This window comes from Lithobates pipiens, unplaced genomic scaffold (genome assembly GCF_037356315.1).
Source record: "Lithobates pipiens isolate NorthernLeopardFrog02 unplaced genomic scaffold, aLitPip1_a1.2 Scaffold_25, whole genome shotgun sequence".
In the NCBI taxonomy this organism is placed as follows: domain Eukaryota; kingdom Metazoa; phylum Chordata; class Amphibia; order Anura; family Ranidae; genus Lithobates; species Lithobates pipiens.
The window spans coordinates 176208161-176234752 of NW_027507787.1; the positions used below are offsets into that span (position 1 = coordinate 176208161).

At 42.9% G+C, this 26592-nt stretch overlaps 1 protein-coding gene across 2 annotated transcripts in view; it reads right to left on the bottom strand.

The window, feature by feature from the left end:
- Positions 1 to 10104: 10104 nt before the first annotated feature.
- Positions 10105 to 26592, bottom strand: part of BTAF1 (B-TFIID TATA-box binding protein associated factor 1) — a 176689-nt gene continuing 160201 nt past the window's right edge. For both annotated transcript variants that reach the window (XM_077455229.1, XM_077455228.1), the window contains exons 33-34: positions 20617 to 20787; positions 10105 to 13732 (exon numbers count right to left, since the gene is read on the bottom strand). In XM_077455229.1, the coding sequence (XP_077311355.1) occupies positions 13586 to 13732; positions 20617 to 20787 (318 nt within the window). In that variant the 3' untranslated portion in view covers positions 10105 to 13585. The remainder of the gene's footprint in view (positions 13733 to 20616; positions 20788 to 26592) is intronic.

Consider the following 26592-nt stretch of genomic DNA (forward strand, 5'->3'; position numbering starts at 1 on the left):
TCTGTCACTAGGCGCCGGATCGTCGATCGGCTCTCCAGTGCCAGCGGGAGGCCCGGGAAGGGGGACGTCCCCTCCCGCTCCTCCGGGATAACAACCGAGCGGCTTTTAGCCGCATTTGTTGTTATCCTCGGAAAGCCGATCGCCCGCTCTAAACGGTACCAGGATGCTGCCTGCAGCTGCGGGCATCATCCCGGTATACAGTGGTGTGAAAAAGTGTTTGCCCCCTTCCTCATTTCCTGTTCCTTTGCATGTTTGTCACACTTAAGTGTTTCGGAACATCAAACCAATTTAAATAATAGTCAAGGACAACACAAGTAAACACAAAATGCAATTTGTTAATGAAGGTGTTTATTATTAAAGGTGAAAAAAAATCCAAACCATCATGGCCCTGTGTGAAAAAGTGATTGCCCCCCTTGTTAAAACATACTATAACTGTGGTTGTCCACACCTGAGTTCAATTTCTCTAGCCACACCCAGGCCTGATTATTGCCACACCTGTTCTCAATCAAGGCATCACTTAAATAGGAGCTGCTTGACACAGTAAGGTCCACCAGAAGATCCTTAAAAGCTACACATCATGCCGAGACCCAAAGAAATTCAGGAACAATTGAGAAAGAAAGTAATTGAGATCTATCAGTCTGGAAAGGGTTATAAAGCCATTTCCAAAGCTTTGGGAATCCAGCGAACCACAGTGAGAGCCATTATCCACAAATGGCGAAGACATGGAACAGTGGTGAACCTTCCCAGGAGTGGCCGGCCGCCCAAAATTACCCCAAGAGCGCAGCGACGACTCATCCAAGAGGTCACAAAAGACCCCACAACAACGTCCAAGGAACTGCAGGCCTCACTTGCCTCAGTTAAGGTCAGCGTTCATGCCTCCACCATCAGGAAAAGACTGGGCAAAAATGGCCTGCATGGCAGAGTTCCAAGGAGAAAACCACTGCTGAGCAAAAAGAACATCAAAGCTCATCTCAATTTCTCCACAACACATCTTGATGATCCCCAAGACTTTTGGGACAACATTCTGTGGACCGATGAGACAAAAGTGGAACTCTTTGGAAGGTGTGTGTCCAAGTATATCTGGCGTAGAAGGAACACTGCATTTCATAAAAAGAACATTATACCAACAGTAAAATATGGTGGTGGTAGTGTGATGGTCTGGGGCTGTTTTGCTGCTTCAGGACCTGGAAGACTTGCCGTGATAAAAGGAACTATGAATTCTGCTGTCTACCAAGAGATCCTGAAGGAGAATGTCCGACTATCTGTTCGTGTACTCAAGCTGAAACGAACTTGGGTTCTGCAGCAGGACAATGATCCTAAACACACCAGCAAGTCCACCATCGAATGGCTGAAGAAAAACAAAATGAAGACTTTGGAGTGGCCTAGCCAAAGTCCTGACCTAAATCCTATTGAGATGTTGTGGTATGACCTTAAAAAGGCTGTTCATGCTCGAAAACCCTCTAATGTAACTGAATTAGGACAATTCTGCAAAGATGAGTGGGCCAAAATTCCTCCAGGACGCTGTAAAAGCCTCATTGCACGTTATCGCAAACGCTTGGTTGCAGTTGTTGCTGCTAAGGGTGGCCCAACCAGTTATTAGGTTTAGGGGGCAATCACTTTTTCACACAGGGCCATGATGGTTTGGATTTTTTTTCACCTTTAATAATAAACACTTTCATTTACAAATTGCATTTTGTGTTTACTTGTGTTGTCCTTGACTATTGTTTAAATTGGTTTGATGTTCCGAAACACTTAAGTGTGACAAACATGCAAAGGAACAGGAAATGAGGAAGGGGGCAAACACTTTTTCACACCACTGTAACCCCCGAAAGCTGAGTACACGCATCTGCTCGCTGGGAAGGGGTTAAATAAAATCTGTTAATATAAATTCCCCTTAACAGCTACAACCCCTGCCAAAAAGTATTGAGAAAAATGTTCAATTGAAAACTATTTTCATTTAACATTCCAACCTTATGGCTTTAAGAAACAGTTGAATATATATATATATATATACACACACACACACACACACACACTGTAGTCTGCTTGATCTGTAAAAACAGTTGCAACTGAGGTAAAAATAAATATAGAATCACTAAATTCTGAGGAAAATATTATGGAATCACCATGTACTTTGCAGTTCTAAAAGTGTCCAAAATCTCAATATAAATGTGTGCATTTCTTGAATACCATCTCCCCTGTACCTCTGACATGCAACCGCAGATCATCAATGATTGAGGAAATTTGCATGTTTTCTTTTCCTTAGCCCACGGTCACCTTGTTTTTTTTTCTGTTTAGGTGTTGATTCCATAATATTTTCCTCAGAATTGAGTAATTCCATATTTATTTTTTTCCCTCAGTTGAAACTGTTTTTGCAGATCAAGCAGAGTACAGTTCTATTTCTTGAAGCTGGAAGGTTGAAATGTTAGATGAAAATAGTTTTGGGGCATGTCTGCGATTAGTTTTTTTTTTCTACACAAACAATTAAAAGGAACATTTTCCAAGAGTGGTGAACCAGCTTGAGGCATGCGTCTTTGTAGGTGTGGGAAAGCATTTAAAGTCCAAGGTAAAGGTGTGCATTTAATTAATCTCACGGTACAAGGGTAGCTATGTATTCTAGAGCACAGGTGTCTTCCAACCAGTAAACTCCCAAATTTTTAATTGCGTTATTTTAAGGAAGCTGTGAGCTTTTTTTTTTTTTTTTTTTTTTTTGTAAAAGGGGCTATTAATTTATCTCAGAGAAGCATGTGAGAATAGGGGGGCGAAACCTGCTTTCAGAGAGCTGGGATGCAGGAACTAGCTGCAGGCAGAAGGTAGCACTCTGTTTCCGGAGAGGTTCAAATGGTGGAGTAGAAAAGCAGAAGGGTTAAGCTCAGTCAGGTCCATTAAAAAATGGGTATCTACTATTTTAAGAGCCACCAGTAAAATACCTCAATGTTTTTCCCCCCAAAAAATTTGCAGTTCACAAAAAAACACCACACTACTATACCAGCACATGAGCTATTTTATGACATAGTGAAAGCTATGTATTTTATTACCAGCGTCCTTAACAACTAATGAATAACTGCCATTAAAAAGTCCCAACGTTAGCAGGAAAAAGAAATTAGGGGGGCAGGCCCCTGAAATACAGACCATTATTTAAGCATGCCAGAAGGGTGGGGTGGGAACAAGCAAGCATCCCCCTCCTGAACTATACCATAATGCTCTCAAAAGCACATTGTCCAAATGTTGATGCAGTGGATGATGTATCAGAATCTGGAAGCACCCTTTTTCACAAGGGCCCCAGACCCTGCTCCCCCACATATGAATGAGTGGTGGGGGGGGGGGGGAGGGTACATAATACCATACTCAATTTACCTTTAACTTAATGTTTTGGTTAATAAGACCCAGGGACTGTTTGGGGAACATTTATTATTTTTATTTAATAAATGAATGACTTCTCAAAGAATGTCACTTACAATGAATGCCAGCCACTGACCTGCACCGACACATGGTTCCAGCCAAATAACAGCTCCACTGCCTACTACCCACCACTAAAACTTAGCAGTACGGCCACCTGATGACCTCAAAACGTGACACACCACTCGCCACCCATTATGAGGCGATAGAGGCACCTGAGGATGTTAACGGGTACTCGTCAGAGGAGGAGCTGTCAAGTGTTGGTGCAGGTCCTTTTTTTTGTGAGTGTCAGTGGCTGACATTCATCATGCTTGACACTGGATCTACTTCAGGGGGACCTTTTTTTTTCTCCTTTTTTGACTAAACTCCCTCTGCGGTAGATCCAATGTCAAGCATGAACGCTAGCCACTGACCCACACAAAAAAAAACAGACATCCTCAGGTGGCTCTGCCTGCGAGGAGCCGTCGTTGGGTACTCATCCCCTCATAAAAAGAGGCAGGGGGGAGTCAGACAGCCCTACCCCTAAAAAGGTATTTAGTGATGGGTAGGCAGGGTCAGTGGCTTGCCTTTGTTGTGATCGACAGTGGCTCTTCTTCGGGGAACATTTATTCTTTGTTTTTTTAATAAATGACTTGTCAAAAATGGTCTCTGGGTTATTAACCCAGAGACTATTAACCCCACCAAGTCATGTTTTCAGGATTTCCATTATTTTGAGCAGTTTCGCTGCCTTAGTAATTACCACAGAGGTTGCATCTGAGGGAAATCCTGAAAACATGACCTGTTGGGGCATGGAGTTGAGAAATCCTGATCTAGAGCAGTAGTTCTCAACCCTGTCTTCAAATACCCCCAACAGGCCATGCTTTACTTTGATTTAAAACACCTGTGCAAGATGGAGTCAATGGCTTGGTATTTTGGAAGGCCACTTTAAGAGAAAATCCCAAAACATGGCCTGTTGGGGGTACTTGAGAACCACTGATCTAGAGCAGAGATATGCAGTTAGCGGACCTCCAGCTGCAGCAAAACTACAAGTCCCATCATGCCTCTGGGTGTCATGCTTGTGGCTGTCAGTCTTGCTATGCCTCATGGGAGTTTTAGTTCTGCAACAGTTGGAGGTTCCGCTAATTGCATATCCCTTATGGTTTATGGGGAAGACAGGAGCACTTGTGCGGTATTTCTATACAAGCGGATTTCTGACCAGCATGTGCTGTGGTGGCAGAGAGACACCCAGGAGGGCATTTACACTAAACAAAAAATGCAGCGTTTTAATAAAAAAAAAGTCACACCACAGTGAGTAGAGTAATAAAGTGAAAATTGCAAACCAATGGCATAGCATAAGCTATACAAAATATGGTGAAATTAAGAGAAACATAATTCATATAAATAAGTGTAAAGTCCATGTGAGACATGTCACGTAAATCAATTACATTGGATGAATGAATGCAAACTATAGCCTGAAACCAGACCTAGACCATATAAAGAAACAATCATCCATTGTTAAAGGGACAATTATTTCTCAGTAGCGAATAGCCGGAAACAACAACAATGCCAAACATCCATTACCTGAAAAGTTGGAACGATATAGATACCATCCAGTCGACACTCTTGAGCGTTTCTTCGTGCAAGTACCACAACACAGAGATTGTATACAAGAAAGGTAATGGGTACTCTCACCCGAAGGTGTGGACCCACACACCTTAGTGGTGAGTCATTCAGGCATCAAGTTGTAACTAGCAGCAATCAATCCTCTCGTGGGGGTGCTATAGACCTCAGTCGCATCAAGCAAGCCTTCGTACTCTCCACGCTTGGGATATCCAATATGGGTTTCCAAGCCTCTGAGGTTTTCTGGCCTGGGAACGTCGTCTGACGACGGCTGTCTAGGAGAGCAACAGATACTCTCTTGCATTTTAAAGGAAGATTTCCATATTTATTAGAGAGGTGGTGTCAATGCATGTAATTTCTGTAGAGTGCAAGGTGGCGGTATCCCATATTGGACATCCCGAGCATGGAGAATACAAAGGATTGGTCTATAGCAGTGGTCATCAACTCCTGTCCTCAGGGCCCACTAACAGGCCAGGTTTGCAAGATAACTGAAATACATCACAGGTGAAATCATTTGCGGCTCAGTGATTACAGTATTCTAGTCTGCATCTCCCCAAGGTAATACATAAAACCTGGCCTGTTAGTGGGCCCTGAGGACAGGGTTGATGACCACTGGTCTATAGCACCCCCACAAGAGGATTGATTGCTGCTAGTTACAACTTGAAGCCTGAATGACTCAACCGAAGGTGTGGACCCGCACACCTTAGTAGTAAGAGTACCCATTACCTTTCTTGTATACAATCTGTGTGTTGTGGTACTTGCACGAGGAAACGCTCAAGAGTGTCGACTGGGTGGTGTCTATATCGTTCCAACTTTTTAGGCACTGGATGTTTGGCATTGTTGTCATTTCCGGCTATTCGCTACTGAGAAATAATCATCCATTGTTAAAGGGACAATTGTTTCTTTATATGGTCTAGGTCTGGTTTCAGGCTATAGTTTGCATTCATTCATCCAATGTAATAGATTTATGTGACATGTCTCACATGGACTTTACACTTATTTATATAAATTGTGTTTCTCTTAATTTCACCATATTTTGCATAGCTTATGCTATGCCATTGATTTGCAATTTTCACTTTATTACTCTACTCACTGTGGGGTGACGTTTTATTTTTATTTAAGCGCTGCATTTTTTGTAGCTGGCTGCTACACTTTTAGATTTTGTTGGTAGCGCAATTATAATTATATTTGGTATTTACACTAAACAAGCATCAGATGTGGTCACCGTCACTCATGCACCATATTAGAGGGTTCCATGTTTGAACATATTTAAACCCTCTCTGGGCCTACCATGCTCCATCTACATGTTTGTTTAGAGTTTTTAGTTTTAGCCCACACTTTCAAAGGAAAATTAGGTGAAACTGATAACGCAAAGTCAAAACCATAAGTTAGGGAGCGCTGTCATGACACCTAGGGCTAGAGGGGACAATCTTGTTACAATTATGCAGGGTCTAAACAATTGGTTTGTTAACCCTTCATACAACGCATGTACTGGCACTGTTTATGCAAAACATGTACTGTTATGTTGGAAAAGTGACCATCTCTTCTGCCCAGGAATTGAACCAATATTAGCATGGATCAGAAGAGTTGCCTCAAAATACATCCTAAAGAAATTAAAAATTGTAAGCATGCAGAAGTGTCCCTCTTCTAAAATAAAAACAAACGTAGGGGCCTGTTCACAACCTTCCTTAGAATGTACACCGAGCTGTGCAAGCACAGCTCAGTGTATATTTTCAGCACCAGCCATTTAATACGGCTGAAGACCTGGCACCCAGAAGAAGGCAGGGAGACTATGCTGGTTGCAGTGAAGGTATTTAGTAAGTTAGATTCATTTTTATGTTTGGTGATTATAGTATTGACTATCAGGATCATCCTCAATTTAACGCAGTGGTATACTTATGGAGGTGTGGTCTGCACAGGGTACTGGCTACATGTCTGCCATTTTTTTTGTGTCACCATGCAGAGCTGAAGTGTCTATGATACGAACTGGCACGGCAGCAGTTCAGAGCTAGGCGAGGTTCCCGTCACATGGCAGTGTCAAGGGGAAATAAAAAGAGAAGGAATTGAGACCATTTGTGCAGACGTAAGATACCAGATTAGCATATAATATCTTTATACATTGAATAGATTTTGTTCAAAACTCCACCTAAATAATCCTCCCTCTGCTCTCCTCGATCTAAAGAGTGCAGTGGGAGGGGCAGAGATTCTCCTATGCTGTATACAAGCTAGCAGAGGGAGGATATGTGACCACACAGCAGCCCTGGGCAAATTAAGGATTTAGCTTTATAAGTAAAACAAAAAAAATACACACCATCCTTAATGTGTTCCTGAAACAGAGCAGATAAAAGTATATAATAGATGTAACGTTACCAAAGGGTGGAGCAGCTGCAGCAGAATACTCAATCAAGGCTGAAGGAGAGTTAAGGGCAGGAGGAGACCAGCTTTAAAGTTCACAGACTACTGAAATGACAGGGAGTAGGGGAGATGCAGCAGGATGACAGAGGAACGTAATCTGACCACGCCAGCAGGGATCAGCTGCCACGATAAGTGTGGTCAGTACACACAAGGGAACACTTACAACATCTGGTTCATTATGCCTATTCCGAAGGGGACAATTGACACAGCAAAAGTACTCTTGTGCTTTAAGGCTACTTTCAGATCGGGGGGTTGTGGGTGTCAGTGGTAAAGTGGGGCTATATTTAGCGTGGTCTTAGTGGCGCTATTCGGCCGTTGGGGGGGGGGGGGGGGGCGGGCGGGCGGTTTTAACCCTGGCTAGTGGGCAAAAAGGGGTTAAAACCTCCTACATAGCACCGCTTTTCCGGTGGTTTAGTGGCGCTGCCCCACTGTTTTCAAATGGGAAGGGGCGCTTTAGGAGCGGTGAATACACCATTTCTACATCGCTCCAAAGATGCAGCTTTCAGGACTTTTTGTACCGTCCTGCAAGCACACCGTCTCTACTGCCCTCGGGCTTTCACACAGGAGAGGCTCTATTTTTAGCGATGTAGTGCCTGTAGAGCGCCTCAGTATGAAAGTAGCCTGAAAGGGACAGGAGCATTTTTTTTCAGGGTTACGACCAATTTAAACATAGCCTGGCATTCCTAAAGCGCGTCACTCTTAGAATCAAGGTAATTATTTTTTCATTTGATGCATTAAATAGCACCACTCTGTGTGAGAGCACAATAGCTCAGGGGGGAGATTGCTGTATTAACATCACATAGTAAAGCAAGCTCTGCAGTTTTTTGTTTTTTAAGCCCCCCCCCCCCCCCCCATTCAGTCTGCTGGGTTGAATAAAAAAAATAAAAAAATTACCTGCATGTGCCAGACATAAAAGAAAGAAAACTAGATGCCTCACTCTTCTGATACACCAAGAACAGCAGCATCACCATAACAGACCTTAGAGGCTACATGATACAGTGCAAGGAATACAGGTTGTAAAAACCATGAATAAAATGCTGGAATGTCAAAGTGTTAGTAATCTATAGAACATCGATACACAATCCCCAACTTCCCTATGACCACAGGAGTATCTACAGTGCATCCGGAAAGTATTCACAAAGCTTCGCTTTTTCCACATTTTGTTATGTTACAGCCTTATTCCAAAATGGATTAAATTCATTATTTTCCTCAAAAATCTAAAAATACCCCATAATGACCACATGAAAAATTTGTTTTAACTTTGAAATCTTTGCAAATGTATTAAAAAACGCTCAAAATTAAGCTCAGGTGCATCCTGTTTCCATGGATCATCCTTGAGATGTTTCTACAACTTGATAGGGAGTCCACCTGTGGTAATTTCAGTTGATTAGACATTTTGGAAAGGCACACAAAGGTCCCACAGTTAACAGTGCATGTCAGAGCACAAACCAAATTATGAAGTCCAAGGAATTGTCTATAGGCAGGATTGTATTGGGGCACAGATCTGTGGAAGGTTACAGAAAAATGTCTGCAGCATTGAAGGTTCCAATGAGCACAGTGGCCTCCATCACCTGTAAATAGAAGTTTGGAACCACCAGGACTCTTCCTACAGCAGGCTGTCCAGCCAAACTGAGCCATTGGGGGAGAAGGGCCTTAGTCAGAGAGGTGACCAAGAACCCAATGGTCACTGACAGAACTCCAGCATTTCTCTTTGGCGAGAGGAGAATCTTGCAGAACAGCCATCTCTGCAGCACTCCACCAATCAGGCCTGTATGGTAGAGTGGCCAGACAGAAGACATCTCGGGAAAAGGCACATGACAGCCTACCTGGAGTTTGCCTGAAGGACTTAGACCATGAGGAACAAAATTCTGTTCTGATGAAAATATTGAACTCTTTGGCCTGAATGGCAAGTATCATGTCTGGAGGAGACCCGGGACTGCTCATCACCTGTCCAATACCATCCCTACAGTGAATCGTGGTGGCAACATCATGCTGTGTGGAGGTTTTTCCCCAGCGGTAACTGGAAGACTAGTCTGTACACTGCTGCATGTATTTCCCTTGATCCTGACATCCTTGATGAAAACCTGCTCCAGAACACTCTGGCCCTCAGATGGAGCGAAGGTTTATCTTTGCAAGAGGACAGCAACCTTAAGCACACAGACAAGATAACAAAGGAGTGGCTACGGGACAGCTCTGAATGTCCTTGAGCAGCCCAGACTTGACCAGATTGAACATCTCTGGAAAGATCTGAAAATGGCTGTGCACCGACACTCCCCATAGAACCGGATAGAGCTTGAGAGTCCTGTGCAAAGAAGAATGTGAGAAACGGACCAAAAATAGGTGTGTCAAGCATGTAGCATCATACTCAAAGACTTCAGGATGCAATTGGTGCTTCAACAAAAGTTTTGAGCAAAGTCTGAATACTTATGTACATGTGATTTATTTTTTATTTTTTATAAATTTGCAAAGATTTCAAACTTTTTTCACATTGTCATTATGGGGTATTGTTTGTAGAATTTTGAGGAAAATAATGAATTTAATCAATTTTGGAACAAGGCTTAAGATAACAAAATGTGGAAAAAGTGAAGCACTGTATGTAAAAGTACTAGTGTTGATGCATTTTTACACACCCCAGTACAAATCAGTATGGAAATTGTATACAAACGAGAGAGAAAAAAAAAAAAAAAAAAAAAAAAAAGTACTTTTTTTTATTCTCAAAGTTTTAAATGGAATGGTAATTCATTACAGCATGCCACTGTTAAAAGTTGTGACAAAAGCTCTTTTCCATAAAGGTTACATTTTTTTCCTTGTTTCCTGCATCTTACATAAGAGGTGGTCATGTGTTATTCAAGATTTCATTATTTTCTTAAGTGTGCAACAATCCACTCTTTCCTCAAACACCCACCAAAAAGGTATGGACAAATATAAAGGCTGAGGGTTATCCAATGTATACAACAAACCTACAGATACACAGGGAAGGAACCCAGTCTGCTAAATATATAAAAAATGTGTGTGCAAGAGCCAGTCTTAAAACCTGGGAAACGCATATGCTTTGTCTCGTATGGAGAGAATGACTTATGAAAGGGCTTTATGGTTAAAAAAAAAAAAAAAAATGCGAAAAAAGGCAAAAAACTTTGCAGATAATGACCAGATTCTCCTGTTAATAGAGCAGAAGTCCAGAGAACCAGGTATTCTCAATAGCAGAGACTGGAAAATGAATTTGACAGTCAAGCTGTTCTCATCAGAACTTTTTCAATGGTTTAGTGCACTAAATACAGTAACAGTTACTTAGCCACCTAAAGCAATGTTTGTTTAAAGGGTTAGGCCAGCCATAGACTGAGCGATTTTTTTCCTTGCAACCACGGGTCAGTGTTAATGGGCTAATCCCTCCTGTGCAGCCATTGTGTACTCCTGGCAAAGAGAACACAGTGATTATTGCTAGCAGCTATAACCGCGCATGTAAAATCCAACAGGTTGGTTGTAACCAAGTTGATCAACTTGGGTACATTCAAGACTGCCTATACATGGTTCAGCAGGAGTCGGCTGAGATTTGAATTGTCTATGCTGGCTTTAGTTCACCTTTTCCAAAAACAAAAAACAAAAAAAAACAACCTATTAGGCATCCCCTTAACTGTGCAGCTCGGACCAAAGTTAAATAAATGTTCTTGTTACAGGTGTAGGCCATTTACATACCTCCTGGAACCTGGCCAAAAATATCCCAGAGATTGCAACATTTCATCCTGCCTTGTCGCTAAGACATTACCAAGGCACTCCCAGTTGATTCAAACCCTTTTGCATGCAGTTTTTCTCATCACAGTAGTGCCAAGTTTAGCAATGCTGCCACAGAGGAGGTAGTGGACCACACAAGTGCAGGGGGTTTGACAGCTCAATTCTGTAATGATGGGTGTAAGCAGCAATAGCTGGAATTTTAGCAACAAGACAGGATATTAGAGACTTTGCCCTGGCTTTGGGAAAAACATAAATGGCCTACATTTCTAGCAAGATAATCAGATAAAGGTGAACTAACCCTTTAAATCATCCAATTGCACTTTTTTTTCAGATTACCCTGTGTATTGAAGGGCCAGATTGGGCTAAGCAAACGCTACTCTTCTTTTAGGGCTTGGCTACAAAGCAACATGCATTTATGTGCAATTGAATTCTACAAAGATGTGAATATGTGTTACCTGTGTAGCTTACTCCATAGAGAGCCAATTTTTTCAATCGGTTTGCAACTTCTACTCCTAATGATTCACTGCCCTATTGAGCCATTAAACGTCTACTATGGACCTCTACCTTGAGGAAAGGACGTACAGTACTGGTTAAATCACTCCATATCAAAAAAAAGATTAAAATTGCCCATGTTGCTTATCAAATCAACCCCGTTGACTACTATGCCAACTGATTATCACAAGAGATTCTCAAGATCCGCAGCATCACTTAAAAGCATAGAAGTGAACCATCACTAGTTTTTGATCTCAAATTAAAGCGCTGTCTGTGGTGGTAGGGGTAAGTATTAACTCTTTATTTTACAGATAATCACAATCTGTAAAAGCCAGGTTGCCTGAAATATCCTATGCATTCAACACTTCCTGGAGTGTCACATCCTTGTCTATGTGCACCGTGGTTCCTTCTGCTAGCCTCCAAATCATTACTATGCCTTGTATTGATGTAGAAACAGAGGAAAGCACCACAGCATGCTGTGATTACTAGGCAGTCAGGAAGTATTTCAGCCTGTGTGTCCGTCTCCTGGGAATAGTTTGATGGTGGCATGAGCAATCTTTTCTGTACATGCAGGGCTTTGGTTTTGAAATTTGCAGATAATGACATTGTTCTTTCTATAGTGTAGAGGAGAAAGAACAGTTTTAATCTGATGGATGTGGGCACCTCCCTTTCAGACAATTCTCACACGTGAGGGCTCTAGTGTGCATTGAAAGCTTCATTTAAACCCCAAAAGCACAATGTTTGCTTTATACTAGGCTTGAACAACTTGCTTCCCATAAGTTAGGCAGAAACTGCAATCCTAGAATGCCTTGCTAACAAAACTAAAGGAAAGCCACAAGCAGCGCAAGCCTGACTTTCCAGTCTGGCGTTGGTCGTTAAATGCCTAATCCAGAACCACAAACACAAAACGTGTAGCTTCTTAAAGTTAATTTAAAAAAAATCTTTTTTACAACCTTTATAAAAAAAGATGGCGCTATATTCTTACAACCAAGAGCCTAAAACTGAATGTTTACAAGGTGGCTTTAGTTTAGGGTATGTGCACTGGGATATCTTCAGTCTCATCCAGGTTTAATCCAACTGCAGACCTACTTGCCTTTTCATCCACACAAGGGTTACCATTGCGTCTTTCTGGTTTCAAAAATTAAACATGAGATGGTATTATTTCCATCTCCTGTCTTTGTATCATGTAGTCATTAGAAGCCTGATTGAAAATTTAACCCGTTTACTTTCCATTGTCAATCTTTCTTCCTGTTTTGTGCAATCATCACCCAAAAAGCAGCTAGCAAATGGTCTGGAAAAAAAAAAAAAATATAAAAAAAAAAAAATACTGACTAAAACTGCAAATATTTCTTAAAAAATAGGATTAAAACAGATTAAAGACTGGGGGAGATAAAGCCTCAGCGAAACATCCTGCATTTAGCAGCCTTTTCAGTGGCTTGCGAACATCCGAGTGCACATAGCCTTACTGCTATAGTCACTGCTTGGTGCAACATCGCCTCTGTAACCAGCAATGGCCCTCAGACAGCATGGCATCACACAGTCCTGGGATGGGCAGGTAAGCTCAAGAACCCTGTACGTTTTACAGGTCAAATAAAAACATTTCATTAACCAGTTCCTCAGAAGAAATACTCTGATAATGTTAGAAATAGCAGCTGGCAGTGCATAAAATCAGTTTGATTTTGTTTTCCAGCTGAAGGACGACGCACCAGTATATAACAGAGGATTCAAGTCTTCTCAAATCCATAGCATCTTTAAGACTGCATAATTTCCCTTGACACAATCTCTCCCGTTCCTGGCTAAGATTCCACCTAGATGTAAATCCATCTTGCAAAATCTTATTGATGGTACCGTCTCAGCTACTGCTGAATATCAGCAAAAAAACAAAAGAATGGGGGGGAAAAAAAAAAAAAAAAAAAAAAAAACACCACAGAGGAAACTTGAGCAGCAGAAGTTATTTGAGAGAATGCATGAAATTGTCCAGGCTAAATTCTGAATCGTACTGCTCCTGGTTCCACAGTTCTCCAAGGTTGTCGAGGATTGATTTCATTGAAGTTTTTCCGCCGGCTTCAGATGTCTCCATCTTCTCACGCTTTCCATCCTGAGAAAACATTAAAAAGATCCAGTTACATCACAATGGATATTCCACAAGCAGACAGCTTTGTATGGCACTGCCAGCCTTTCCAACACTGGACAGCTTTCAAATTAAGGCAATCGAACAGTGGAATCTCCCGTTTCTTCCATGACAGATTTGCTTTAAGTTATGCGTCTCTTAACTGGTGGTTTCGGAAAGCTTATGGCTTTTTAATCACCTAAAAACCAGACAGACATACACTTTCACCCCCTTCCTACCCAGGCCAATTTTCAGATTTCAGCATTATCACACTTTGGGTGTAGTGTTGCATGACTTGGTAATTGTCATTCAAATTAAATATTTAAAATATTTATCATGTTTTGAGAAAGATCAACCTTTCGTTTGATGGTAATCACCCCGGTATCCTTAGCGGGTGGTCCAGTTTCCAATAAGTGGTCTCTGCGGTGGATTCGCCGCATGATCGCTTTTAATCAGAGAGGGCCCCCTTCCGGGCACTCTGTCGTGTACCAGAGCAGGCAGATCCTTCTTTCTGGGTATGGAGACAAGATAGGGGAAGATGGCCCCAACCCATCGCCATACCATTGCAGGATGGAAGCGACATCAAAACATCACTTCCACCCATAGATCTTGAAGGGCACAAGTTTATTTGAAAACTTAAGGAATAAAGATACAGTGGGTACAGACATACATCAAACAACAAGGACAATCTACTATTGGAGGTTCCCCCCCGGATTATGTGTTACAATTTAGGATTAGGAACATATTGTTGCATAAACACACTCCCCCTGGAATGTCCTTACAATCCATAGTACCCAAGGGCACATACCCTTTTCCCATCCCAGACCAACACACCTCATCCTCAGCATTAGCGGCAGGGCTCGGACTTAGTCATCCAGCACAGATCCCTGTGGGTGGTTGCTGTAGGATCCCAGGACCGTAGCAAGGTTATTCTATACAAGTTTTCCAACCACCTATCCCATACTTTGTTATATTTAGCAGGGCAACCGCGATGTCTATATACCATTTTTATGTAGGGTAGCTTACTGTTAATTTCAGTGACCCATTCGCGAGTTGTCGGAGGAGCTGGTCGCATCCAATATTTAGCCACTAACTTCCTCGCAGTAAACAATGTTGAGTGTAGGAATGTTGCCAAGTATTTATCAATAGTGGTGTCTGGGAGTATACCCAGTACACACTTTCGGGTCCAGTTGGAGGGGCGAGCCCATATGGTCATGCAAGAATGTGATTATTTGTGTCCAGTACGCCTGGATTTTAGGACACAACCACATTAAGTGGTAGAATGTACCAGCAGGGCTAGGGCACCTAGTGCACCCCGGGCTGTAGTCGGGATGAAATTTAGCTATTCTGGAAGGGGTTAGATATGATGTTCAACTGTGTAAGGGGATCAGGCAAAGGGCCTTTTTTTTAAAATGTATTTTAGTGTAAATATGAGACTTGGTCTTTTTGACCCCAGATCTCATTTAAATAGGTCCCCATGCTTTGTTTTCCCTTGTTTACATTCCTTGTAATAGGAATACAAGTGACAATTTTTTTTTTCTTTTTAAAAAGAACATCGTATAAAAAAAAAAAAAAAAACACCCACACCCGCCACGCGCAGAAGCAAACACATACGCAAGTAGCGCCGCATATGAAAACTGTTCAAACCACACATGTGAGGTATCGCTGTGATTGGTAGAGCAAGAGCAATAAATTCTAGCCCAGACCTCCTTCAACTCAAAACCTGCAACTTGCAGAATGTTTTAAATATCGGCGATAAGAGTAAAAGTTTGTCGCCATTCCACGAACTGGCACAATTCTGACTTGCAATATGTTGGGTATCAATTTACTTGATGTAACCATGTTTCACAATATAAGAAAAAACTGGGCTAACTACTGTTTTTTTTTTTTTTAGAAGACGCGGAAGTAGCAGAACTGGAGGGAGTGCATAGATCAGAGAAAACCGATCCCAAGGGAAGACTAAAGTGTCTGTTTTCCGCAAGCTAGCGGATCCTTTGTTTGACAAAGTTGTCGACCTTGTTGAATCTGGATGCGAACAGTTCCACGTCCAGAGTACCCCACCTGCCATATCACTAGGAGGATGCCGGGGTGAAGAGACCATTCTCCCTGAAAGAATTGTTGGCGACTCAAGTAGTCTGCCTGCCAATTCTCTATCCCGGGAAAGAAAATTGCTGATATTCAAGGGACGTTGTGTTCTGCTCAAGACAGAACATGATTCACATCTTTTTGGGCTGTACGACTCCTCATGCCCCCCCTGGTGATTGATTTAAGCCACCGCCATGGCATTGTCGGACTGAATCCTGACAGGACAGTCCCTCAGTTTGACCGTCCAGGACTTTAGAGCCAGACAAACTGCCCGAATCTCCAAACTGTTGATAGGCAAGGTCCTTTCCACTTCCCCTGGACAGAATCCTCTTCCAGGACTGCTCCCCAGCCTAGGAGACTGGCATCCGTTGTCACCACTTTCCAGGAGACTGGTAGAAACTATTTTCCCTTTTGAAGGTTGCTGGATATCAACCACCAATTTAGGCTCCGACGCATGTCGGGAGCCAGGCGAACTGGAAAATCTAATGCCTGAACCTTCTTGTTCCAGGTCGACAGAATTGTGTTTTGTAGCAATCTTGAATGAAACTGCGTGTAAGGGACAGCCTCAAAGGAGACCACCATTTTTCCCCAATAGTCTCATGCACAACCGAATGGAAGGATTTTTCTTTGCTTTGATGAGTTGAATTAGCTCTACAGTGGAACTGATTCTTTTCTGGGGTAGAAATAACTGTTTGGTATCTATGACCAGACCCAGGTACTGTAATCTCCTTGATGGTTTTGAGGAGGATTTTTCTAGGTTGAGAATCCGGCCTAGAGATTCCAGGTAGCTTACAGTTGTGACCAGACTGTGGTTTAGCACTGAAACTGAACGAGCTATTAAAAGCAGATAGTCTAAGTAGGCTAGGATTGTTATGCCTTGAGCCCTTAATCTGGCTAGAGGAGGTGCTAGAATTGTTGAGAACACCCGTGGTGCTGTGGCTAGACCAAATGGCAGGGCCACAAACTGAAAATTATGATTTTCTATTTCGAAGCGCAGAAATTTCTGGTGAGTGGGAAATATTGGCACGTGGAGATCTGCACCTTTGATAACGATAGAAGCCAAAAATTCCCCTCCTTGGAGGATGGCAACTGGCAGGATTGACTCCATGTGAAAGGATCGGATGTTCAAGGGCCGATTCAGATCTTTGAGATCTAGAATAGGTCTTACTTCGGTTTGGTTTTGGAACCGTAAAGAGGTTTGAATAAAAACTTGTGCCTTGTTCCTCTAAGGGGGATTTCTGATATCCCCGACTTGGATAGATGATCTAGCGCTAGGAGAGCTGCCTTCTCTGGGTCCTTGGGAACATTTGGCCTTAGAAACCGAGGAGACGGAAAATCTCAGCACTCTAGAGAAACGGCAGATGCCACCCATCTGTCTCGACATTGTTCCTGCCAGATCCTTGAGAATTGCAGGAGCCTTCCCCCTACCCGAGCAAGCGGGGGCACCCCTTCATAAGGCGGCTTTAGCATTCTATTTTGTGGGCTGCCGCAAGATCTCTTCTGACCTTGGTGCTGTACTTGGGGTTTTCCCCTTGAACCCGATAGTTTAGGCCATTGAAAGTGCCTAGAGCAGGGGTGCTCAACCTGTGGCTCTCCAGCTGTTGCGGAACTACAAGTCCCATGAGGCATAGCAAGACTCCGACAGCCACAAGCATGACATCCAGAGGCAGAGGCATGATGGGACTTGTAGTTTTGCAACAGCTGGAGAGCCACAGGTTGAGCACCCCTGGCCTAGAGGCTGAAGTCCCTGGTACAGAAGAAGCCGCCCACTTAAAAAGGAGAAATGTCTGAATTGCTTCTTTACTGGTAAAAGAAAGCTTTTGCCATTAGAGATCTTTTGTAGGCATTTATCCAAATCATCTCCAAATAGCCGTTCACCATGAAAAGGGAATCTAGCTAAGCTTTTTACACAGTGCTTCGGCTGACCAACTTTTCAGCCAAAGAATTCGAGAATGCACTAGTCCAAGCATAAGCCATGAGATTTGAATGACAGCATATCACAGCGTCTACTGTGAAACAGTTCGCAATGTTGGGCCTGTTCATCATGCAGAGCTTCAAGCATCGCCTCAAACTGTTCCTTAATGGACTGGGATACGCCAACTGCGGCAAGAACCGGCTGCGCTACTGAACTTGCTAAAGCCATATGGCTTTTAGAAAGAGGCTCCAACTTTTTATCTGTTGGATCCTTCAACATGAGCGCATTATCAACCGGACATGTGAGATTCTTATAAACTGAGGCAATTGCAGCATCAATAGCTGGAACCCCCCCCCCCCCCCATTTCTTATAGAAATCTTGTTCCATATGATAAAGTGTGGTCTTAGGTGGATAATATTGTTTATCCAGATGTTCCCATTCAGCATACATAAGCTTCCTTAGCCATGCATGAATAGGAAAGGCATCCCTATATGGAGGAGCTTTTAATGATCCCAACTTAGAGTTGGGATCATCAAGAGGTGGCAAAAAAGTTGAACGAACCAACTTAGTAAGAGTGCACAAGCAACCCGTCTTGTGATGTTGTTACTCATATTAGGATCCTCAGAAGAGGATAAACCAGTATCTTCCAAAACTTTGGGAAGATCTACCTGATCCCCAGCTTCCTGAACCCCCAAAGGAGGGTCTTGAGCACTAGATTGGGCTCTACTACGTTTGACCCCACTAGGGAGGGATAAAATGGCATCAATCTTTTCCAAATTAACAATGGTAGAAGACAAAACCTCTCGTGTGACATACTCAGGGGCTGAAGAGTCTTGTGCGACTGCAAGCACAGTTTCCCCTGACAGCTCAATCTGACCGGCCGCAACACTGAGGAGGATGACATTGTTTTCGAAATGGTTTTAGTTTGTTGTGCAACCATTGACCCCTTAGAGAAGTTCCTGGTCCCTGGCACTACCAGCAAAAGAATGTGAACTGCTAGGCTATAGTACAGCGCAATAGCTGCTATTAATCCTAGCCTCTTTACAGTATAATGTGTCAAAGGGAAATGTGTCAAACCTGATCCAACTAACCTCTTTGCTCTGTCCCTCCACCACCAGGCAGCAGCTATACACACAGCGCTTAAATCACTTCCTGAACGCTTGGCCAGCGTCTTATACCATTAGCCACGCCCCCCACCACTTTCCTGTGCGAGCGGCGTCAGACATGGTGGGGATAAATCCTCTGCTGCGTGTTTTTTTTTTTTAAGGCAACTGCTCTGTCATCCCATCCACCGAAGGGGGGAACAATTTGGGGGCACAGGAGAAGACCAGACCCCACCTTTTTACTGGAGGATCTGTTGCGGCTGGAGGAGAATGAAGGCTTCCTTGCCGTTTCCAGTGTCAGGACGGTGAGTGCTCAATATGGCCCCCAGTGGTGACACATTGGCATGACAACATTATACACAGAAGGAGAAATTCCTGAGAAAATCTCCCTTAGCTTTTCCTCGCAGCAGTGTTTTATCAGAGATAAAGACCCAATCTTCACCCTTCACGGTGGGTTCCGAAACCTTTTAGGAAACCTCGGGTTACCCACAATCCTGGATCTGTGACAGCATCCTGCCAGTAAAAACTTTATGGCCTTACTATCAAAAAATACTGCATCCCAGGGCCCAGCTCTCTAAAGAGAAGTGTTCACAAGCAAAACCTAGTTTCTACGGACACGAGACCCGGGTACCATTCAATTAGCCCATGAAAAGGCATCAGAATGGATCCGGTCAGCATGGCTAGCCCCAGCAAGGATTGCTTCCAGTGGAGCTCAGCACAGCACATCTACACTCGTGACCAACACCTTAGACACTGGCGAAAAAACTGAAGACTCCCAGTAATGGGAGGGGTTATATAGGGGAGTACACATCTTGCCTTAGGGGTGTGCCAGTGTCAATCACCTGTCGGTTAGATATATAACCCGCATAGTATCTACTATGGCTCGGTGTCCCCTGATGTATGAAAAGAAAAAAGGTTTTCACACATAAAAGCCGACTAGATTTAATACTGCTTTAAGTTATCGGCAACCGAAAACGATGTAAAGGTTGCGACTTAAATGTAGCTTAACATTTCCCAGACAACCTACCAGCTACACTTTGATGCCTCTTACATAGATGGCAACAGATGATACAACTAAAGCAGTGAATTTATGTAGATTGGTGGTACACAGATGAATATTCAGAGTTGCCAGGCAGGCGAGCAGGCAGCTTTGCCCAGCAATATTGCAGGCAAGTTTTTCTGATTCATTCCACCAAGGCAGCCACTAATAAGCGACAGAGGTAAGGATTTTCCTTTGGAGGCAGCCAGACACCCAGATAACAGATACAGCACACAGATGCAACAAGACATCTTCCCAGCAGAAAATATAATTTAAATGTGCCCAAGCCCAATTATCACCAACTTGTTACTGGCAGCAAGTGTTTGCTGTTTATGCGCTAGTGTAAATTGTTAAAGGAGAGGGGAATGAGCCATCTGAGGAAGGAAGGACAAGTACTAGACATGTACAAAATATAAAAAAAAAATGAATTTAATGTGCCTGTCGCCATCACAGACTATTTTTGAATTAAAATATAAAACCCCTTCAAAAAATAAATGCACTTTTTTGTATAGCATGTTACACCCTAAAAATGCCTGTAATGTAACATGCTCCTAAAAAGGTGAACTTGGCCTTTAACTAGAATTTAAAGTTTTATAGATTTGATTTCTTTAGTGTTTAAAAATTAAAACTTAATCGTTTTGTGTTAAATTATAAGAATTGCTACAACTTACATTAGTCAACCCAGTTAAGGACAGCTGTAACGCTCAAAGTTCACCAACATTGACCTTACCTTATCCAGAGTGAACAGGTCAAGCAGCTGGTCAGTGCCCATACTCTGCAGGCTGGCATTTTCCTGACTTATCACGGTGTTGGCAATGCTCATCTTGAACTTCTGCAGACCCATAATCTTCTCCTCCAGAGTTCCTCTTGTAATTAGCCGATATACATTAACTACTCGTTTCTGAAATAGACAGACAACCATTAAAGTGGTTGTAAACCTCTGATATGAAATATGAGCCAAACAAATCCTTCTATAGTAAATGTACTTGTCTCAACCCAGAGCACTAAATGTAATTTCTCTCTGCTGCCTTGTTCCTCTGCTATCTGCCCGAGTCATTTGAAAAGTTTTCCTGAAACCTAAAGAAAAAAAAGGCAACGGGAGTGAGCTCCAGCACACAGCCTGTGATCAACAGCCTCAGCTCTGTTCCTTTGTGAAGGGGGGGGGGGGGGGCGTGTCCTTTTGGATCAATCAGCTGTCAGAACTCTCCTCACTGAGCTCTGCAGCTTGACTTCATCTCCCCACCCACTGCTTTCCGATAGCTCAAACAAGCTGTAAATATTGTGCACTTGAAGGGCTGTAAAGACTGCAGATAAGCAGTCACATTTACAAACATATACAAACTTAGAGAGGAAGATCTTTCCTCTCTAACACCTGAGGTCTGTCACTTCACTGGGTACATGTACCCAAAACACAGAAATGAACTACTTGAGCTCCATAGAATTTTACCCACTGCATGACTAGGCCATTTTTCGCTAATGTGCACTGCATGCTTTAACTGGTAATTGCGCAGTCATGCATCGCTGTAACCGAACAAAAAATGCATATCTTTTCAAAGAGCTTTTTAGATGGTATTTGTCCACCACTGGGTTTTTATTTTTTTTACAAAAAAAATCAGGCCCAATATTTTTTACTTTCTACTATAAAACAAATCTAAATGTCTTCATACATTTAAATGTATTCTGCTACATGTCTGATAAAAAAGAAAAAAAAATCCCAATAAGAGTAAATTGATTGTAGATGCTATAATTTTCATGCAAGCCAAACTATGGTATATTATATGCTAGAGATATATACACATACAGTTGTGCTCACAAGTTTACATACCCTGGCAGAACTTATATTTTCAGAGAATATAAGTGATAAACATTTTTCACTCATGGTTCGTGTTTGGCTGAAGCCATTATCAATCAACTGTATTTACTCTTTAACCACTTCAATACCGGGCACTTAAACACCTTCCTGCCCAGACCAATTTTGAGCTTTCAGCTCTGTCGCATTTTGAATGACAATTGCGCGGTCATGCTACACTGTACCCAAATGAAATTTTTATCATTTTTTTCCCACAAATGGAGCTTTCTTTTGGTGGTATTTGATCACCTCTACGGTTTTTATTTTTTGCGCTACAAATAAAAAAATACCGAAAATTGTGAAAAAAAAAATGTTTTTTTTTTGTTTCAGTTTCAAAACTTTGTAAATAAGTACGTTTTCTCCTACACTGATGGGGCTACACTGATGGGGCGGCATTGATGGGGCGGCATTGACACTCATAGGCAGCACAGGTGGGCACTCATAGGCAGCACAGGTGGGCACTCATAGGCAGCACAGGTGGGCACTCATAGGCAGCACAGGTGGGCACTCATAGGCAGCACAGGTGTTATACTGTACTAATGGATGCCAATCAGTGCCAAATAATAATGCATGCCAATCAGTGATGCCCATCCATTGTGCTGACTGGCATCCCTGGTGGTCTAGGGAGGATTACCTTTTCCCTGGTGGTCTGGTGGCGTCCCTGGTGGTCCAGTGTGGGCATCCTAGGGGGGGGGGGGCTGTGCTGATAATCTATCAGCACAGACCCCCCCCTGTCAGAGGAGCAGCCGATCGGCTCTCCCCTACTCGCGTCTGACAGACGTGAGTGAGGGAAAGCCGATCACCGGCTCTTCCCATTTACACTGTGATCAGCCGTGATTGGACACAGCTGATCACGTTGTAAAGAGTCTCCATCGGAGACTCTTTACCAAGATCGTAGTTGCCGGTGTCAGACTGACACCCCGCAACAACGATCGCAGCGATGCGCGCCCCCGGGGGCGCGCAGCGGCTGATAATCCTGATCACGTCATACGACGTCCGATCAGGATTATGAAACCACTTTGCCACCGTCAATTGCCTATAGGGCGGGCGGCAAGTGGTTAAATCACAACAACAACATAAACTACCCAAATGACCCTGATCAAAAAAGTTTACAAACTCCAGTTCTTAATACAGTGTATTGCTCCTTTAACATCAATGACCGCTTAAAGTCTTTTGTGGTATTTGTGGATGAGGCTCTATCTTCTCAGATGGTAAAGCTGCACATTCCTCTTGGCAAAAAGCCTCCAGTTACTGTAAATTCTTGGAGCGTCTTGTATCAACTGCATGTTTGAGATCTCCCCAGAGTGGCTCAATGATATTGAGGTCAGGAGACTGAGATGGCCACTTCAGAACCTTCACTTTATTCTGCTGTAGCCAATGACAGGTTGACTTGGCCTTGTGTTTTGGATCATTGTCATGTTGGAACGTCCAAGTACGTCCCATGCGCAGCTTCCTGGTTGATGGATGCAAACGTTCCTCCAGAATTCTTTTGATAGCATACTGTATTCATCTTGCCAACAAATTTTGACCAAATTTCCTGTGCAATTGTAACTTGCACACCCCCAAAATATCAGCATTACACCTTCACAGTAGTAATGGTTTACCTTTCATCATAGGCCTTGTTGACTCCTCTCAATGAAGCGTTCATGGTTGTGGCCAAAAAGCTACATTTTGGTCTCATCACACCAAATGACTGTGCCAGAAAGTTTAAGGCTCGTCTCTGGGCTGTTTGGCGTATTGTAAGCAGGATACTTTGTGGTATTTGTGTAGTAGTGGCTTTCTTCTGGTGAGTCGGCCATGCAGCCCATCATTCTTCAAGTGCCTCCTTATTGTGCATCTTGAAACCACCAACACGTTTTCAGAGTCCTGTGTTTTTGTGGGTTTTTCTTTGCATCTCGCACAATTTTCCTGGCAATTGTGGCTGAAATTTTAGTTCTACCCGACTGGTTTGGTCACAACAGAACCCCTGCATTTTCCACTTCTTGATTAGAGTTTGAACATTGCCGATTGGCATTCTCAATTCCTTGGATAGCTTTTTATATACCTTTTATATACCTTTCACATTTTATACAGTTCAACTACCTTTTCCCGCAGAGCCTTTGACAATTCTTTTGCTTTCCCCATGACTCAGAATCCAGAAACGTCAGTGCAGCACTGAATGAAAGATGCAAGGGTCTGTCAGGAGTCCAGAAACTCATTGACCTTTTATTAACACACATCAATTACAAGCAAACAGATCACAGGTGAGGATGGTTACCTTTAATAGCCAAACACCTTAGTGTCAACTTGTGTGCATGTTATTAGGCCAAAATCACCAGGGTATGTAAACTTTTGGTCAGGGTCATTTGGGTAGTTTATTGCCATTACGATTTAAAGAGGAAGTAAACCCTGATGAGTTTACTTCCTCTTTTTTTCCCTGCAAAGGTAAAGCATAATTGACTACTATGCATCGCATAGTAGCCCATTATGTGTCACTTACCTGACACAGGAGCCAGCGAAGTCGCGCTGTCCCCTGTAGTCCGCCGCATCCATCTTGCTGGTGGCGTCTCGCAGCTCCGCCGCTGTCATTCGGCGAAGCCGCGATGACGTCACTCCCGCGCATGCGCACGGGAGTCGACAAATGCGGCAGCTCCATTTTTGGAACTGCCGCGCTCAGTGCGCCGCTGTCTACGGCGCATGCGCCGTAGACAGCGGTGCCCGTTTTCAGGCAAATATCTCCTAAACCATATAGGTTTAGGAGATATTGCTTGGACCTACAGGTAAGCCTTAATCTAGGCTTACCTGTAGGTCAAAGTGGTTTGTAAGGGTTTACAACCACTTTAAAGAGAGTAAACAGTTGATTGATAATACATGGCTTCAGCCAAACAAACCATGAGTGGAAGAAATGTTTGTGTTATTCATATTCTCTGAAAAACGGCCAATAAATCAAATTCGAATAGGGTATGTAAACTTATGATCACAACTGTGTATATATAGTCAGGTCCATAAATATTTGGACATCAACACAATTCTAATCATTTTGGCTCTATACACTACCACAATGGGATTTGAAATGAAACAAACAAGATGAGCTTTAATTTGAGGGCATTTACATCCAAATCAGGTGAACGGTGTAGGAATTACAACAGTTTGTATATGTGCCTCCCACTTTAAGGGACCAAAAGTAATGGGACAATTGGCTGCTCAGCTGTTCCATGGCCAGGAGCGTTATTCCCTCATTATGCTATTTACAAGGAGCAGATAAAAGGTCCAGAGTTCATTTCAAGTGTGCCATTTGCATTTGGAATCTGTTGCTATCAACACTCAATATGAGATCCAAAGAGCTGTCACTCTGAAGCAAGCCATCATTAGGCTGAAGAGAAAACAAAAGCAAACCCATCAGAGAGATAGCAAAAACATTAGGTGTGGCCAAATCAACTGTTTGGAACATCCTTACAACGGTGTGCTCAGCAATACCAAAAGACCCGGAAAACCATGGAAAACAACTTTGGGATGACCAAAGAATTCTTTCCCTGGTGAAGAAAACACCCTTCACAACAGTTGGCCAGATCAAGAACTCTCTCCAGGAGGTAGGTGTATGTGTGTCAAAGTCAACAATCAAGAGAAGACTTCACCAGATTGAATACAGAGGGTTCACCACAAGATTTAAACCATTGGTGAGCCTCAAAAACAGGAAGGCCAGATTAGAGTTTGCCAAACATCTAAAAAAAGCCTTCTAGAACATCCTATGGACAGATGAGACCAAGATCAACTTGTACCAGAGTGATGTGAAGAGAAGATTATGGAGAAGGAAATGCATTTCCTGAAATGCATACCACCTCATCAGTGAAGCATGGTAGCGGTAGTGTCATGGTGTGGGCATGTATGGCTGCCAATGCGACGAATTCTCTTGTATTTATTGATGTGACTGCTGACCAAAGCAGCAGGATGAATTCTGAAGTGTTTCGGGCAATATTATCTGCTCATATTCAGCAAAATGCTTCAGAACTCAATGGATGGCGCTTCACAGTGCAGATGGACAATGACCCGAAGCATACTGCGAAAAGCAACCAACGAGTTTAAGGGAAAGTGGAATGTTATGCAATTGCCAAGTCAATCACCTGACCTGAATCTGACTGAGCATGCATTTCACTTGCTGAAGACAAAACTGAAGGGGAAATGCCCCAAGAACAAGCAGGAACTGAAGAAAATTGCAGTAGAGGAATGGCAGAGCATCACCAGGGATTAAACCCAGCCTCTAGTGATGTCTATGCATTCCAGACTTCAGGCTGTAAATGACTGCAAAGGATTTGCAACCATTAAAAAAAAAGTGAAAGTTTGATGGGTAATTGTATGTGCCTCCCATTTTAAGGGACCAAAAGTAATGGGACACAGGGACAGATTAAGAAACTGCTGTAATTCCTACACTGTTCACCTGATTTGGATGCAAATACCCTCAAATTAAAGCTGAAAGTCTGCAGTTAAAAGCGCATCTTGTTTGTTTCACGTCAAATCAATTGTGGATAGGGATAGAGGTAGAGGATAGAGGTAGAGGATAGAGCATACACACACACACACACTTATTTCTCTTTTACTATTAATGGTGGTGATTAGAGACTCTGGGACTGCCATAGTGCAGCAGGCAATCTGACACAGATACTGGGGGGCCCAACTGACAGCCAGACATCACCAGTGACATTTATAGTGTGAATACTATACACAGTCACTGTACTGTTACGGGCTGAGAAGCAGGTTAACATCTAAGGAAAATCAAAAGGGCCTGAATATGTGCCCAACTATGTGTAATTGTGTAAAGTGTGCTGCTTTTACTGCTCGATCTCCAAGTCTATCCCTGCTTTGGTGCAGGGATAACACACA